Here is a 19328-nt window from a genome sequence, read left to right as displayed (position 1 = left end):
AGAACTAATAATAACAATGCAATCCCACCCACAGGACGTAAAATATTCAAGACGCTTTAAAACCTGCATCATTCATTATTTAGGAGCCTGGCCTCGGTCTTTCCATAATTAATCAATTAAAATGGCCGTAGAAAACGAGCAGCTGACACAGGGATTTGTTTACATTAGCGGTGCAGGTCAGTGTCACCCTAATATGTAACCAATGTTTGACTCTCATGTTGTAGTAACAATAACTGTGGTAACTATTGTATTTGTATTTTGCCTATAATAATTGTCAGCATGGTGATGTTTTCCCCTAAATAGTAGGGTACAAAACAATATTGACAAAAGCATTAGGCTATTTCCTCCTAATCATATTATTATATTTAATAATATAATATAACTCTCTCTCTCTCTCTCTCTCTCTCTCTCTCTCTCTCTCTCTCTCTCTCTCTCTCTCTCTCTCTCTCTCTCTCTCTCTCTCTCTCTCTCTCTCTCTCTCTCTCTCTCTCTCTCTCTCTCTCTCTCTCTCTCTCTCTCTCTCTCTCTCTCTCTCTCTCTCTCTCTCTCTCTCTCTCTCTCTCTCTCTCTCTCAGCGCCATCCAGTGTTCAATTCATGTTAACTAAAATTATGAGTAATTCTTTACATGACCCCATAAAATAAAACTAAGTTTTGTGGCATGCCGGTTCGCGTTGAGGTTATCTATGTTCTTATCTAGTGTAATACCTTGGCAAAATTACCTTTTCACCTTTGAAACACACACACACGCACGCACGCACGCACACGCACGCACACACAGTTGCCTTTTGTTGAACATTTCAAATGTAAAATTGAACCTGCATTCATCATTTTCCACAAAAATGACCTAAAAATGTCTTTCTAATACCTTTAAGGACTACTGTATCCTAATACCTGGAGAGAACGTTCCCAGTCATCTCAATGGTTCTGAAATACAGCCTGCATAATGGCATTATATATTATATTATATTATGTTATATTATATTATATTATATTATATTATATTATATTATATTATATTATATTATATTATATTATTCAAAGGTAACCAGTCAAATTGTACCTGCTCTGGACTTTACGTGTTCGATGCAGCTATTTTATTTATAAATGATTGCTTAAAACAGAGAACCACACAACAGAATAGTTGTTGTTGTCGTTGTTGTTGTTGTTGTTGTTTTTATTGGCAATTCAGAACAATCTGAATTAAAAAATGAAGTACTTTTTGGATCTGACAGTGGAGAACACCAACACACACTGTGATTATCTGAAACATGTGACCTTAACCTGTAAACAAACAGAACAAATATCTTTGACAATGTCAGTAATACTAACATACAGAGGACACATATAAACTTAGCACATTATTACAGAGAAGAGGACACCGTTTAGTTAGCATCACACAACAAAATTCATTTTAGACAACATAAATGTTTCACAGTCACTGTTGTATTGGCACTGAAGCTAAAGGGATGTGCTTTAAGGCTGTACGCTTTGATTTCTAGACTGGCTTTTCTGATCTCTGAATGGGTGTGTCCAAGGCTACTGGGTAAAGTGACACTTTTAGTATCAATCTGGCTACAACTTCTCTCCCAGCACTGCTAAATACTTTTTTAAAAATTATTATTGTTATCAAGCACATTCTTAACAAACTAAAGGTGAAGTGTGTAATTCCTGTCATTTTACAACAGGTTTCCAAAGCAGACCCTCTCTGATTGGTCAGAAAAAGAGATAATTATAACCCAAGTAAAATAATAAAATATTATCTGGAAAATGCTCAAATATAATGTCATTAGGTAAATTATATTCTTATATTTTGCACACTTCACCTTTAAAATTCCTCTGTAATTTCATAGCATGTTTCTGGCTGTATTTATGATTTATATTTTTGGAATATTTTGAGGCAAAAAGCTCTGAAAAGGATGACAATATCAGAGCAAGATCTTGGGGATCATTTTGTCAAAGCCCTTTATGTGAAGGCTAATACACGTCTGGCTAATAGTAAGGGTTGTCTGTGCTGATCTGGGATCAGAACTTCCTGTTTAAATCCACCTGTAACTATAAAACCGGGAAAGAGGTCAGATCCACTTCTGCTTTTGATAACACCCAGTAGAGGCAGCCAGAGGCAATCTTCAGTGTGACAGTGTCTAACATGGGCACGCCAGAGTAAATCATCGTAAAACACTTTTTTGATTTACTCATGAGTGTCACTTGGATTTAGGTTTGCAAACATGAGAAGATCTGTCACCATTTGAGTTCATTCATAAATCAGATAAAACATCAACCCTGTGTCTGTTTATATAATCATTGTGTCTAATGTGTCAAGAGGTATAAATGTATTTCAGTACAAAGACACATGTAAAGGGATTTTCTGTATGGTGGTCTAATGAGCCCAATATTTTGTTTTTAGATTAAAAAAATGTCTTTTTTTATTATTATTTGTTCAAAACAAGATTATAAACATACAGTTTAGTGACTGCACTTTGGAGTCTTGCTACATTAAAATGAAATCAGTATTATCCTGAGGTTGTTAACAATCTCAATGGTATCACTGACCTGTTAAGGCAAGACACTACAAGCACATCTTCCTAACTTTTTATTTCTATCTGTATTCTGAAGGTTTTTACAAATAAGTTTGTATATCATTCACCTGATTAATAAACTTTTTTTCTGGCTATTGGTAATATTTTCTGCTTTGGAAAGATACAAAGATACAAAACTCTCTTTGTAAAAGCCTTTATCTCATGTCATATGTTTAGATAATGCCTATTTTGCATATTTAAACAACATCTCAGAAAATGTGTGATTAAATAAATGGGATTACACATTATTCAGTAATACTTTATTTTCAAGACCTTGTTACACATTATATGTAGTGATTACATATTATTGCTTGCTACTAACCCTAATCCAATCTCTGACCCTACAGTAGTATGTGCATGTAGTTAATTGTTATTACTCGGTACTTAAATGTATAATTACGCTGTAAATGTACAAGTGTAACCCTTTATTTTAACCCTTAAAAAACAAAAATATATTGCAGTATATTGGAAAATATGATGTAATACATTGAATGAATGAATGAATGAGGCATTTATATAGCGCTTTCATGTACTACTGTACACCCAAAGCGCTTTACACTCATGTCAGGGGTCTCTCCTCAACCAACACCAGTGTGTAGCATCCACTTGGATGATGCGACGGCAGCCACAGTACAACGGCGCCAGTGCGCTCACCATACACCAGCGATAGGTGGAGAGGAGAGAGGGTGATAGAGCCAATTCAGTGGATGGGGATTATTAGGAGGCCATGATTGGTAAGGGCCAATCGAGGGAATTTGGCCAGGACACCGGGGTTACACCCCTACTCTTTTACGAGAAGTGCCATGGGATTTTTAATGACCACAGAGAGTCAGGACGTCGGTTTAACATCTTATCTGAAGGACGGTGCTCTTTGAGAGTTTAGTGTCCCCATCACTATACTGGGGTGTTAGGAGCCACACAGACCACAGGGTGAGCGCCCCCTGCTGGCCTCACTAACACCTCTACCAGCAGCTACCTGGTTTTCCTAGTTGGTCTCCCATCCAGGTACTGACCAGGCTCAGTGATATGGCTGCTGACCATAGGCAATATATTCACATATATGGGATTTATAATTTATATTTTGCAAAATATTGCAATATTTTGAAAGCGGCAGTCATTTGTATATTGTGCAAAATATTACTAGCCTAGAAATCTAGACGCACCCTAGCAGCAGCAAATCTAATCTGCCGTGAGTGTCGTCTAGCAACTCTCAATACACTTCTGAGCTGTAAAAACCAAACTCTGTCAGGCCAATCACAACATGTATAGAGTCGGTGGGCGGGGCTTAACATAATGATGGCCGAGTTGCGTTTGCGTGCTTCTAGTAAACACAGAAGCTGGCGAACGGCGGTCTTTCGAATCAGCTTTGAGCGTGACTCTGGAAGAATTGAGTTAAGCTTTTCTCTGAGAAAAGAACAAAGAACGGCACTGAAGTCATTCTTAAAAAGGGAAGATGTGTTCGGAGATTTGCCGACCGGATACGGCAAAAGTTTAATCTTTCAACAAGCTCTGTTTCACCTTCGTTGCTCTGGTTGGTTGTAGCGCTATCCTATCGCGTGCAGAGGGAGTTTGAAAGACAACCGTTTATCCCGCCCCTCGGATTGAGCCCTGTCAATGCTGAGTTTCCAGACCAAACATCTCTTGATGTGGGTCTGGCTTGTCAGGCTAAAATATTACATATTATAATATATTGTATAATACCATCAATATATCATTCCATGTATTTCCAAAATATAAAATTTTGGAAAATAATCTATTAAAATATATTATAATATATTTCAAGTAATTTATTGGTAAATATATTTTACTTTCGTTAGGGAAGATGTCCTTGTGTAATTATGCATTTAAGTACTGTTTAACATTAATTGACAACATGTACTTACTATAGGATTACAGTTAAGGCTTGCTTTAGGGTTAGTTTCTTGTCATTCTTGTAATTCTAGTATTCTTTTTTCTCATGCATGTTACCACTATTTTAATTAATTTCTATGTAAAGCACTTTGAATTGCCAATGGGTATGAAATGTGCTATACTAATAAACTTGCCTTGCCTTCCCTAATTCTGTATAATTTACTGTTGTCACTACAGCAACTACATGTAATGTGTAACAGAGACTGTAAAATAAAGTGTTACCAAAAACTATGTGGGGCATTTGTGGCCTAATGGTTAGTCAGGCTTGTTACCTGAAGGTCGGGGTAGGCCTTCCACTCTCATTAGCGACAACCCCAAAACACAGTAGCAAAAAAATGACTGCCCACTGCTCACCGTCAGTGTTCACGGCGTGTGTGTGTTCACTACTCACTGCTGTGTGTGTGTGCGCCCTTGGATGGGTGAAATGCGTGACATCATACTTGGCTACACATCACGTCACTGCAATTTAGATTAATCAACTGGGGAATAATAGTGCTATGTTAGTTACCTGTGGTGTCTTGCCTTCAATATTTCTCTCAACTGTCCTGTTTATTTTATTTTTCAGTGGCGGAAAAAAACAACATTAATTTACCCATTATTAAAACGTTTCAAGATAATAAATATCCTAAAGTCTAGTGAAAAAGTTCACATAATGAGTAAATCAGCTTTCCTCTGCAGTCACTCAAGGGAAGACTCATGTTTCTCCATGGGACATGAGACCACAAAAACATTCATCTACAACTTTTGTGTCTGGGACACAAATATAGCTTTAAAATACAGGTTATTTGGTCAGATAAACCTTGGGTCTAATGTCACGTTTTTAAAGGATGGTGGTTCTACTCAATCCCAAACGAATAAGTGCAACTAAGAAACAAATGAAGAGTGCTGCGGTTGGTACTGGGTCATCTTAAGTTTCCAAATGCAGGATGGCTACGCTGGTCCTTTCTTGGTCCAGTTCTCATTCGCGACCGTCTAAAATGGGAGTGACTCCAAGGGGGGACATTTGTGTATGCCTGGTGTCCAGCATAGTCCTTGATCTTTCTGAATTTGTGTGGTCCTCCTCAGCCTCTAACTCTCCATCCTCCTCCTCCAGAGTCAGCTCGAACTGGAACTTTTCTCCGGCTGAGCCCACCGTGGCCCGTGAGTCCTGCTCTTCAGGGGTTGGCGATGGGCTGCGTGGGATCATGCTTTGGTACCATTCTCGATTGTCCTCTAATGTATCTAGAATGTTCTGAGCATCTGGATGGACCAGATCACCCCATGTCTCCCATAAAGGGTGGACAATGTATTCGATGAATCCCACCTTAAGAAACAATAATCAAACACAGTAATCATATGTATAGTATCTCTAACTTCCTAAACCCCACTTATGATCATTTTTGCAATGGCCAAAATACAAAAACTTTTTCACATATTCAATTATCTATTTGATCTATTATCTAAAAATATCTATTTTTAAGCGATTGGCTTTAAAGTAATTCGCCGACTTTTTGGGACTTTAGTTTATTCATCGTATCCCCCAGAGTTAGAGAAGTCCATATGAGTCTCTGTGCGTGCAATAACTCTGTGTGACGCACCCACCGCTAGCCTAGCTTAGCACAAAGACTGGAGGTAAATGGCTCCATCTAGCCTATTGCTCAATAAGTCACAAAATAACGCCAAGATTATCCCATTTACATGTTGTGATGTGTATAGTTACATCATGTACTAAGACCGACAGAAAAAGAAAAGTTGAGATTTTTTAGACCGATATGGCTAGGAACTATACTTATATTCCTGCGTAATAATCAGGGAACTTTGTTGCCGTGCCATGGGTGCAGCGGCTCAATGATATTACGCAGCGCCTGAAAATAGTCCCCAGCACACGCTCTGTGCAAACAGGTTGTCACGTTAGTTATGTTGAGGGAAGTTATCCTATTTTCAGGCGCTGCATAAGTGCATGCTGCACCCATGGTATGTCAATGGCGCCGCTGTTTTCAGTTGCCTCAAAATAGCAACACGCCAACAATGTGCCTGAACACACCTCATTTTCAGAACAGCGAACACATTGGTGCAAATGCATTTTCTATTTAAACAATGTGGATAAAATAAAAATAAAATGCTTGCAGATATTCAGCAGACAGTCAACTAATATTCTAATAAGAGTTAGTTGATATTTAGTTGATATGAAGTTACAAAGTTACTTATAGTTTGCAGAATGTCTAAGGCGGACCATCAAAATAAAGTCGTACCTAGAGTACGAGTATAAATATTCTACTATTTGTTTGTCTGCTTATTAATGTACAAAACTAAATGCAATGTCTTTCTTACATCGTGTCTACAACAGACGCAACACAACAAAATAATATAATTCATTATAATAATACACTAAAGCAACACAGCATGACACATGAAAATACCTTTTATTTGCAGCTATATTAAGCTATTTATTAGATTTTTTATTTAATAACAAAACTAAATGCAGAACTAAATATATTTTTTTCAGTTAAAAGCTATTGCTATATAATACATAATTAATAAATATGTTTTAGTAAATGTTAAAATCAGTACACTAAACTTCATTCAATTCATATCTTAAGTAGACACAATAACTTTGACAGCCCCACAAAATAAATTCTGTAAAAAAATAACATAAAACTTTAATGGACCCACTACAAAAGTTTTAACCCCCCTACTATTGGAGACATAATCAGATTTTTACAGCAGATTTTTTTACCTGAGTTTTTTCCACAGAAGCCGAGTGTTTGTCACACATGGGGCTGATTTCTATGCCCTTGTCACGTTCACGGTCACCCTGACTGAAGAGCTCAACCATGATGCGATCTGTCCACTGTCGATAGAGCTCCAGGGGTTTTGTAGGGTTGCTGAGGTCTGCGCAATGCACCATATTCTGGAGCACCTTTAGAAGGAAAGAATGACCAATTCTGACTAGCAATTTAAGCCCAAATGAAGCCCAAAAGCCAGTAATTGCTAGGGGTGGTCGATTTGTCACCCCAAAAACTGACTGATACTTTTTAGCAGTGGTGCTTTAAATGGACTGAATTTATGTTATCAGTGGCCCTAAATTTTACAGGGCCTTGCATCCCTACTGGAATTGTACTTTGTATTTGGTAGAGTGAGACCTGCAATACCTGTATTCGGTCTGAGTAGTTGTCCAGCAGTAAGACCCCTAGACTGGTCACTTTTTTAGTTTCCACCATTGTCTTCAGGTCAGCCAGTAAATTCATGTGTTTGGACATATCAGTGGCTAATACCTGGAAAGACAACGGAAATCTGCTATTAGATCCATGAGTATTAAAAACGTCTTAAAAGGGGTTGACTTCACGTTTTATTAGGGTTGGGAATTTTGTATTTAGTGATTTTTTTTTCTATGTCATTCAGTTTCAGTAAAAGTTTTGATGAAATACATACTGGAAAATAAGTAGTCTGATTCACAAATTAATGACTTGAAATTACTCACAAATAAGTCACAGGCAAACTCATTGATCTAAATCACTCATTACTTCACTGAATCGTTTGGCACATTACTGAATCTGACTCACTGAAACATCATTAGTATCAGACATGTATGTGACCCTGGACCACAAAATCAGCCTCAATAAGATTTTTTTAAAGATTTACTGTGGTGGTCAAAAATGTTGGCACCCCTGGTAAATATGATCAAATATGCCTGTAAAAAATAAATCTGCATTGTTTATCCTTTTTATATTTTATAAAAAATAAATTAAAAAAAATTACAAAAAAACTTTAATTGAAGTAAAAGAATTGAAAATGCAGGATAAATCACATTATGAAATAAATTATTTTCTCCAAAACACGTTGGCCACAAATGTTGGTAGCCTTTTATTTAATACTTTTTGCAACCTCCCTTTCCCAAGATAACAGCTCTGAGTCTTCTCCTAAAATGCCTGATGAGCTTGGAGAACATCTGACAAGATCAGAGACCATTCCTCTATACTGAATCTCTCCAGATCCTTCAGATTCCCAGATCCATGTTGGCACTTCTTCTCTTCAGTTCAGCCACTCATTTCCACAGGGTTCAGGTCAGGGAACTGGGACGGCCATGGCAGAAGCTTCCTTTTTTGTTCAGTGACACATTTGTGTGTTTAATTTGATGTTATTAAATCGTTGTCCTGATGGAAGATCCAACCACGGGCCATTATAAGACTTCTAGCAGAGGCCGTCAGGTTTAGGTTTTTTATCTGTTAGTATTTGCTAGAATCCATGATGCCATGAATCTGAACAAGATGTCCAGGACCTCCAGCAAAAAAAAATAGGCCATCAACATTCAAATTCCAGCTGTATTTTTAGCCATGGACATAGGGTACTTTTTATCCCTGTTTGCACCAAACACTTCTAGTAGATTTGCTGCCAAAAGCTATTTTCAATTGTTTCATCAGACCACAGAACCAGGTCCCTTTTGATTTTCAAGTCGTATCTGACCACTGAATATGCTGGAGTTTGTTTCTGGATGAGCGAGGATTTTTTTTTTTTATCTCTCCCAAACGTCATGTGGAGATGTAGGGGTTGTTTCATTTTTCTTTTCTTTTTTTAGGCTTCCTGACCCCAAGACTCAACTTATCTCTGCGATTCTCCATCTGTGATCCTTGGAGAGTCTTTGTGCACTCAAACTTTCCTCCTTGACCACGATATAGACACACGTCCTCTTTCAGGCAGATTTGTAACATCTTTAGTTGATTGGAACTTCTTAATTATGGCCCTGATGGTGGAAATGGGAATTATTAGCTATTTTCCTACAACCACTTTCTATTTTGTGAAGCTCAACAATCTTTGGCTGCACATCAGAACTATATTGTGTGATTTTACTCATTGTGATGATTAAGGGAATTTGGCCTCTGTGCATCTACTTCTGTAGCCCCTTTCACACTGTGATTCCGGCAAATACACGGATAATGCGACCCGACATTTGTTCCCGGGCCGCTAGATTTGGTCCATTCACACTGCCAGCGAAATACCGTAATATGTGCGCTTTCACACACAACCCGTAACGGTTCCGGATCGAGTTGACACGTGACATCCGGATGTGACGTACAATGGCGAGCGATCTCAGCATCAGCACGGATAGTAAGGACCTCCTTGGTCTCGACTTGTGTCCAGTTTGCGCACGTTTCTGCTTGTTTAATTTTAGTTTCTTTTGTATACGAAAACTCTCTGCGTTTAAAACACCGACTAGCTCTTCTGGCACTGCAGGGTTGTATTATTGAAAAAAACAAGCTCTAGGAGTCGCACGATAACTACGTACACGTTGCGGCATTAGTTTTGGCTTTTGTTCACACAGCGCTCGTCCCGGGTCGAATCCCGCAATGTTACTAGGTCCCCGACCCGGGTTCAATTCAGTAATCAATTTCCGGGACGTGGTTGCTTTCACACAGAAGGCGACCCGGCAATGTTCCGGGAATATTGCGGGTCCGACGTGCAGTGTGAAAGGGGCTTGTGAAACAAGACATCATACTGTAGCTGGACAATTTCATGTTCCTTGTCACCCTGGTGTGCTAAAATTTTTAAATATGAATGTAAATATACTTCAGAGATTTTTACTCATAAAAAATTCTAGGGATGCCAACATGGAGAATGGAGAAAATAATTTATTTCATAATGTGATTTACACCCCATTTTCAATTCTTTTACTTCAATGAAAGGTTTTTTTTAATAAAATATCAAAAGGATAAACAATGCAGATTCAATTTTTACAGCCATATTTGATCATATTTACCATGCGTCCCAACAATTTTGACCACCACTGTATACATCATCTGAATAAATAAGCTTTCCATTGATGTACAAACCTGATTCCAAAAAAGTTGAGACACTGTACAAATTGTGAATAAAAAAGGAATGCAATTTACAAATCTCATAACCTTATATTTTATTCACAATAGAATATAGAGAACTTATCAAATGCTGAAAGTGAGACATTTTTAAATGTCATGCCAACTATTAGCTCATTTTGGATTTCATGAGAGCTACACATTCCCAAAAAAGTTGGGACAGGTAGCAATAAGAGGCCGGAAAAGTTAAATGTACATATATGTGTCACGTTTGTTAAGGTAAAAACAGGAGTAAGGACTCAAGTGCAGGGAGGGACGGGAGTGACAGAAAATTCATGAGGCCATGGCGGCCCAGACAATTCAGGAGGCCAGAGTGGCGCGGGCAGAGCAGTGCGCCTGGGCAACGGACTCGGTACCACCGGAGCAGGGGCCACCGAAGCAGGGACCACTGGACTCGGTACCACCAGAGCAGGGACCACCGAAGCAGGGACCACTGGACTCGGTACCACTGGAGCAGGGACCACCGGAGCAGGGACCCCCGAAGCAGTGACCATTGGACTCGGTATCCTCCCTCTCTGACTCTGGACCACCGTACTCAGGACCACTGGACACGGGATTCTCCTTCTTCATCTCGGGACCACCGGACTCGGGACCACCGGCTCTCCTACCTCCTAAGTCAGATCCTCTCCAGTGAAGAAGTCTGACAAGGTAGGCCTGCTCTTCCTCCTCCTTCTCTGTTTCTGCGTCATTGGAGGGCTGAGGCCTCCACTGACAGTAGATGGAAAGGAACCATCAGTGGGCTGGGATTCTGTTAGCTGTTGATGCTCTGACTCACCAAGATGGCAGATGTGATGGAAAAAGTCCCAGAATCAAAGAATGCCCATCCATCTCCCCCGGGCTGAGAGGCATGTACAAACAAATGTTAAACACCTCCTTAATCTCTGCCTTAGTGTAAGTCATGTGGATTACTTTAATGAGGAGACTGCAGGCAAAGTCCCTCACGTCAGCCCTGCTGACAGATGTAATTAAAGCTCACGTATTTTGAAATTTAAAAGATAGTAGGAGGGAGATGAAAAAAGGAAGCCATCTTCTGCTGAGTCCTCTGATGGTCGGATCATTATGTCACGTTTGTTAAGGGCAAAACAGGAGTGAGGACTCAAGTGCAGAAGAATGTAAATTTATTAACAAAAACGAAAAACATAAACACAACACAAATACCCACTAGGTGGGAACCATAAACTATACATACACAAACTCAAAACATACCACCACAAGGAACCAGGAGACGAAGACAGTACAACGATCTGACAAAGACTAACAAACACAAGGAGCTTTAGAAGGGAAGAAATCAAGAGGGAACAGGTGGGTGAAATCAACACTAATAAGATAACAAGGGGGGGACAGACAATGACACTAACACATGCCCCAAATAACAAAACACCACATATGCCACACAAGACAGGACAGGCATGTGACAATTAGGAACAGCTGGAGGACCAATTTGGCACAGGAATACTTCCAAAAAATATTGTCGGTAAACACAATCCACCGTGCCATTCGCTGTTGTAAGCTAAAACTCTTTAGGTCAAACAAGAAGCCATATCTAAACATGATCCAGAAGCGCAGGCGTTTTCTCTGAGCCAAGACTCATTTAAAATGGACTGTGGCAAAGTGGAAAACTGTTCTGTGGTCAGACATATCCAAATTTAAACTTCTTTTTGGAAAACTGGGATGCCATGTCATCCGGACTAAAGAGGACAAGGACAACCCAAGTTTCGCTCAGTTTAGAAGCCTGCATCTCTGATGGTACGGGGTTGCATGAGTGTGTGTTGCATGGCCAGCTTACACATCTGGAAAGGCACCATAAATGCTGAAAGGTATGTCCAATTTCTAGAACAAAATATGCTCCCAGACATCGTCTCTGTCAGGGAAGACCTTGCATTTTCCAACATGACAATGACAGACCACATACTGCATCAATTACAACACTATGGCTGCGTAGAAGAAGGATCTGGGTACTGAAATGACCAGCCTGCACTCTGCAATCTTTTACACATAGAAAACATTTGGTGCATCATAAAGAGAAAGATGCAGCAAAGAAGACCTAAGACAGTTGATCAACTAGAAGCCTGAAGACAAGAATGGGACAACATTCTTATTCCTAAACTTGAGCAACTTGTCTCCTCAGTCCTCGGGTTTGCAGACTTTTATAAAAAGAAGGGGGGATGCCACAGTGCTAAACATGGCTTTGTCCCAACTTTTTTATGATGTGTTGATGCCATGAAATTTAAAATCAACAAATTTTCCCTTAAAATGATACATTATCTCTGTTTAAACATTTGATATTTCATCTATGTTGTGTTCTGAATAAAATATTTAAATGTGAAACTTCCACATCATTGTATTCTGTTTTTATTCACAATTTGTAAAGTGTTCCAACTTTTTTGGAATCGGGTTTGTACACCAAGAAACGTTTTCATAATTGACCAATCTTTTCGTTACCGGCACCTTTAAAATGAGTAAAGAAGCTTCAAGCTTTCATGGCGTCTCTGTCTTCTAGTCCTGTTTGTTTCTCATTGCTATTATCATATATTATGAATACTGTTGTGAGCATTAATTAAAAAATATTTAAAAATAAAAACGGGTAGCATTCGACAGTTTCTTGGCGTGCTTACGTCACGTTTCAAGTTACATCAAGCATCTTTGAGACTAACCCTCTCATGCACGCATATATGACCGTGGGTCAGAAGTGATAGTCTACAGTTAAAAAAAATTGTTTTATATAAAAAAAAATTTTTTTTCTTTCTTAGAAACACTTATCGTTTCACTTCAGAAGACATTAACTCATCCATTGGGATCGTATGGATTACTGTAGATGTTGCTGTATTTGCTGTTTGATTAACTTTTAGGAACCAAAATTAGTTTTCATAAGCAGAGATTATTTATTTTCATCGGAAGACAGAAAGTCATATACATCTTGGATGCCATGAGGGTAAAAGACGAGTAAACGGTGAGGACATTTCTGGATGTACTGTATTTTCTTTAAATACATAATACAGAATAGCTAGAGACATGGGATTCCTTCTTAAGATTCATCTGTGGCAAGAACGAAAAAAAGAAGAGGAACAAGAGGAGGATGAAGCCAAGCAAGAGAAACAAATAAGAAGTGTTGTAAATCTGTTTTGAAAGTTGTTTTTCAAATAAAGATTAATGAGTGATATCAGATTGTGTACGTGTTTTTATTGTACTTACCCTGCAACAACACGAAACAAGAGGGGAACAAACACCACTTTACTTTACAGCCCGCAGATTCATACTTCCCCTGTAATTACATGGTTTACTACCCCTTAATTAATTTGTTAATTTTTCTTTATTCTTTATTATTTATTCCCCACTTATACCTACATGTACTTGCTTTTAATTACACTATAATTTCAGAAAGTTATGCTGTAAATTTGCTTTACTTTCGTAGTATTTTTCCGGGCCGTAATCTAAAGAATTACCAAATTGTTTATAATACGAATAAATAAATTAATAATTGTAGATTATAAAAATGGATAAAGGTTCACAGATATTTGGTGCTTGTTCAAAAGTAGCAAAAATCATTAAGTCATTCCTGAATTGTTACTATAAGCAGTAGTGTGTATATTATGTGGTTTATACAAAATTATATAGTATTACTATAACATTTGATGATGAGATTCACAAATATATCACAAAGACTCACCATATCTATAGTCATCTGTCGCAGGGACTGACGTTGTTTCTTGCTGAGATTACAAAATATATCACAGTTTTCCTCCTGCAGAAGCTTGAAGCCAACAGCCAAGTGATGATTCTCTAACACAGAAGCGTCATTATACATGAGAGCCAGTTCAGAGTCTGAAAGAGTAAAGAGAAAGACAACATGCTAAGGTTCTGCTATGTTTTTAGATAAACTTTCATGTATTTGTGTTGAAGAAAGAGCCTGAGTGAATAAATTTGTCATACTTGTATTAATGAGGAACTGGTTGGACACTCCTGGATGATCCACATCATGAATAGCACTGGCAAACAGAGCAGCCATGATCTCAAGATCTGTGAACACATCCTGAAAGTAAATTAAAAAAAATAAACAAACCATTGTCATTGTACCAGGATATGTTTTTGAGTTTTATTCCCATGTACACATCCATGCAGACCTCAAGGGCAGGTGTGGAGAGAAGAACATGTGTAGACTGCACAACATCTGCTGCATGGATGTGGTTATGGTAGGCCACGTCTGCATGGTAGTGGTCTTCCAAAGTCATCAGAAAAGTTAAGAAGGTGTCCGATGGGATTTTAAAAGTTTTGAGCAAATCTCGCTCCTGAGAATTACAGAGTACATTAAATCTGCAGTTAAAATCAACATTTAAAATAAATAAAAGGAAAGCTATTTTCAGTTAATGCTACATACCAATGATCAAATTATGAGCTTTTTCTTCTGCCAGTTTTAAATCAAGGCTATATATGCTAATTGCCAAAAGTTTTGGGACATCTGCCTTTACATGCACATGAACTTTAATGACATCTCATTCTTAATCCATAGGGCTTAATATGGAACTGGCTCGCCTTTTGCAGCTATAACAACTTCAACTCTTCTGGAAAGGCTTTATACAAGGTTTAGGAGTGTGTTTATGGGAATTTTTTGACCATTCTCCTAGAAGCATATTTGTGAGGTCAGGCACTGATGTTGGGCAAGGCTCGCAGTCTCCGCTTTTATTCATCCCAAAGGTGTTCTATCGGGTTGAAGTCAGGACTCTGTGCAGGCCAGTCAAGTTCCTCCACACCAAACTCACTCATCCATGTCTTTATGGATCTTTCTTTTTGCACTGGTGCATAGTCAAGTTGAAACAGGAAGAGGCCATCCCCAAACTGTTTCCACAAAGTTGGGAGCATGAAATTGTCCAAAATGTCTGGGTATGCTGATGCATTAAGAGTTCCTTCCACTGGAACTAAGGGGCCAAGCCATATCCCTGAAAAACAACCCCACACCATAATCCACTATCCACCAAACTTTACACTTGGCACAATGCAGTCAGACAAGTACCGTTCTCCTGGCAAATGCCAAACCCAGACTCGTCCATCGGATTGCCAGACAGAGCTGCTTGGCCATGAAAATGCATTCCATGAAGCTCTCTACACACTGTTCTTGAGCCAAGTTTGGAGGTCTGTGGCTATTGAATCCAAGTTGGCGGCTTCTGCACACTGTACACTTCAGCATGCGCTGACCCCACTCTGTGATTTTACATGGCCTGCCACTTCGTGGCTGAGTTGTTGTTGTTCCCAGTTGATTCCACGCATTGGACTTATTGGACAGGTGGCACCTATCACGATACTACGCTTGAATTCATTGAGCTCCTGAGTGACCCATTCTTTTAAAAATGTTTATAGAGGCGTCTACATGCTTAAGTTCTTGATTTTACACACCTGTGGCCATGGAAATTAGCCTGACATTGTCACACTCAATTCTAGTCAGAATATGAGCCTGATACTGCTCCATTGTACTGATTATTGAGGTTTAAACCGAACCAGGAAAGAAAATGCCTCTGCACTTAATTGGATAGACCTACAACCAATCAGAGCGAGGGAGTAAGTGACGTATGTTGAGTGATGCATTGTAGTAGTGGGAGTTCGGTTCATTTTATGGACTCTGATCTTTGAATCTCGTTCAGCAAAAATAGCAAATCTTTTTTCAATTCCCCAATTACTTATGCAAACGTCAAGCATTAATCATTTAATCTGTCTTTGGGTTCGAAACGTTAGTTCCGTCATCAGTGTCTGATCTGGCATATGACAGCCCCATATGCAATGCGTGCAGTCACGAAAACAGAATTGATTAGTTCACCTCTCTTTGGGTTCGAGTCATTTGTTCACCCACAATGCAAAAGATCCTGTACAGAACCAATGGCCTGTAGCGCATGCACAGTCAACTGCATGGTCAACTCTCATATTAAAGATTAGTTCAAAAAGAACAATCATGAATGACACATCACTAACACATAGTTGTCAACAGAACTCAACTCCACTCACGCTGAAAGAAGATGGGTGTAAACGATCTTTGCTGGTGTTGTACTTGCCAACACGATCATCATTTTTGAGAGAAATAGTAAAGGTGAATGCATATACGAACAAGTTTTCTGTTTAGGATTAGAACGAATTCAACCCAAGCGCTTTTGATGACATGAGTGCTTATGTTACTGTATATCATTTGTCCATCATCGTCTAAGCCCGCCCTGAAAATTTGAGTGGTCCGAACAGCTCCTGTTTGGGGATAGTTGCACCACAACGGATCAAGTCCAGACCGAACTTCTCAACCTCAAATGTTGTGGGCGGGGCTAAGTTCAGCTGGCATTCAGGCTACATGGATGTGATTGAAACACCTGAATTCAATGATTTGGAGGGGTTTCCCAATACTTTTGGCAATATAGTGTAGGCCTATATTGTAGGAAATACAATAGCAAAGTAGCAAACCATTCAAAAACCTTACCTGAAAAATGGTGTACATTATGACTGTCAGTGGTCGATTCCCAGAATACTCTGCTATCTTAAAAATATCTATACCCCAGTGATCCATGTCCTCGAGCCCCTGGAGTAAAACATATGGTAATTTTATTTCAACGAAGACCACTAATTATAATATTAACAAACGAAATGAAGGGACACCTTGCCCAGGAGACTTTCGTGCTGCGTGTTGACACCAAATCGTGGGATGCATGTTGGTGGGAGACTCGGACTGGGGCTCAGTTTCTTCACTCCACTTATCTGAGACATCGGACGGCGTTTTTTCTCCTCCTTACAAGCTGCTGACAAAATCTCCACATCATGCTGTTTTTCTGCAACACAAACACAAAGAGTATTTGAAAAGCCCTGAGCTACATTCAGATAGAAAGGAAGACTTGAATTGATAGTAAACACACCATGTCTCAGAATTATGTTTAAATCACATCAAGTAGTAACTCACGTAAAAATGTGCTTGATATGAACTCCGACACCTGGTTTCCTGACCGGCTGGTCTCAGACAGCTGAGTTAACTCCCTGTTGAGCATTCTTTTAAACTAAAAATAATACAACAAATAAATGTAAACATTAGATTCTAATCACAAAACTCCATGTATTGCATTAATGAACTACTGATAGTGTAACAATGACAGCAAATGTTTCAATAGCTGCTGATGGTATACAGAGTACAAGTATTTTAGTATTTACTGTATATACTATTATAATACTTTTAAATATTTTGAATTAGCTTTTATGTATATATTTTCAGTTTTCATTTCAACTTAAAATGTTAGTAATTTTGTTACATACTTTTGCCATTTTTAAGCCTATTCTAAACGGCTCGCGAGTACCAGGACTTTTATTATGACGGGACGGAACACAGTCGCCAGGCACCCGCACTTCCGCTTTTTTCGGTCAGGTAAAAACAGCTATTTTTATCATATCAGATACATTTAAGGGGCCAAGGGCTTCGGACATCTGTCCGCTCTCTTCCCTGAACTGAAATGAATTAGTGGGCTGTACTTTCCCACGATTGACATCAGGTTTAAGTACCCCCACAAGCCGTGCGAGTTATTCGTGTATTGTAGGTTGGCTGGTGGTTATGTTCTATGGTTATGTTGCCCGCATACCGCCTCCCATGGCCGAGACTGGTATTACGACACCTGTCGGGCCGGGGCTAGTAATGCTACTGCTAATTAAGGTTGATATCTCTGCAGCACTATAGCTTGACATTTTTTTTAATGACATCATCGCCCTTATTTCTTCTCATTCTTTTAATGCGTGTAGGTCATTTTTTGGATATTTTTACCTCAATTTTTACACATGGTACTTCAACTTAAATGTATTTTATCTCAGGTAGTTGCCCAGAAAACATTTTTTCCCCAGCTTAATTTCAAAAGTATAGTATCCTAGTGTAGATTAAAAACTGAGCTGTATGGTCGGTTTCATGATATTTTTCTTTTGGCTGAAATATTGCTTTAAATACCTTATTGGAGGCCATTTCACTGACAGAGTGACGTGTTTGCAGGGTCTCCAGCTGGTCCAAACACCAGTCCAGCTCTTCAAGAGTCTCGACAGCGAGTTTTTGATATGACTCATCTAGAAAAACAAACCTCAGATGTCAGAACAGTCCTTGTTCTATTAAATAATTCTATTAAAATACTTAAATACATCATCTTCATTTCTGGAGACTACTCATATGTTCAAACCTTTACGTCTACAAAATCTGCCTGAGGTCTACAGCAAGAAAAAAAAAAATCCTCATCTTTGGCTAGACCAGCTCATGTTCTTCCACTCACCAGACTGGTTTGTACTACAGGCAGACTGAGGGGTAGTGACTGACGGTCTCCTAATATATATATAAATAAAAAAATAAGATGTGACAATTGTTATAAATCTTTTTTTCCCAATAATCCTTTCAATAATCCTATCTGAATATGTTTTTACTATATATAGACTCACTTGTTGTTTTTATCTTGCATGTGGGTTAAAGCTGCAACGTTACCTCTCACTGTACGCAGACTGGCAAGAACCTACAGCACACACACACACACACACACACACACACACACACACACACACACACACACACACACACACACACACACACACACACACACACACACACACACACACACACACACACACACACACACACACACACACACACACACACACACACACACACACACACACACACACATTGCACAGTGCAGATCTACAGCTGTTACACCACTGTAAGACATACACTGTTACACTTATCTACACAATAGAATGCACATAGTGTCTTGCACAGTATAACACATTCACTCATTTAGAACCCAACTGACCTGTGCAAAAGGCGTTACAATCATGTCCTCCCCGTGACTGAAAAAAGAAGTCAAAAGTCATGATCAGATTAATAATTTAACAAGAAATCAATATTGACCAAATTTACTTTCTTTAAGCACCTTCCTAGTCTTACTGTAAATGATTGACTGGTGCACATGTAATAATGTTTTCTGACTCTGAAACAACATTCCAATACAATTG

The 19328-nt window shown here is 38.9% G+C and overlaps 1 protein-coding gene across 2 annotated transcripts in view; it reads right to left on the bottom strand.

The window, feature by feature from the left end:
• Positions 1-1154: 1154 nt before the first annotated feature.
• The window catches only part of pde4cb (phosphodiesterase 4C, cAMP-specific b), an 86435-nt gene continuing 68261 nt past the window's right edge, over positions 1155-19328 (bottom strand). For both annotated transcript variants that reach the window (XM_067432159.1, XM_067432160.1), the window contains exons 3-15: positions 19127-19163; positions 18759-18829; positions 18596-18645; positions 18283-18395; positions 17260-17353; positions 16962-17131; positions 16786-16884; positions 14459-14623; positions 14268-14367; positions 14005-14159; positions 7620-7742; positions 7205-7387; positions 1155-5791 (exon numbers count right to left, since the gene is read on the bottom strand). In XM_067432159.1, the coding sequence (XP_067288260.1) occupies positions 5447-5791; positions 7205-7387; positions 7620-7742; positions 14005-14159; positions 14268-14367; positions 14459-14623; positions 16786-16884; positions 16962-17131; positions 17260-17353; positions 18283-18395; positions 18596-18645; positions 18759-18829; positions 19127-19163 (1705 nt within the window). In that variant the 3' untranslated portion in view covers positions 1155-5446. The remainder of the gene's footprint in view (positions 5792-7204; positions 7388-7619; positions 7743-14004; positions 14160-14267; positions 14368-14458; positions 14624-16785; positions 16885-16961; positions 17132-17259; positions 17354-18282; positions 18396-18595; positions 18646-18758; positions 18830-19126; positions 19164-19328) is intronic.

The sequence above is a fragment of the Pseudorasbora parva genome, chromosome 22 (assembly GCF_024679245.1).
Source record: "Pseudorasbora parva isolate DD20220531a chromosome 22, ASM2467924v1, whole genome shotgun sequence".
NCBI lineage: Eukaryota > Metazoa > Chordata > Actinopteri > Cypriniformes > Gobionidae > Pseudorasbora > Pseudorasbora parva.
The sequence above is the reverse complement of the archived record's forward strand: the minus strand, read 5'-3'. Positions and strand labels throughout refer to the sequence as shown.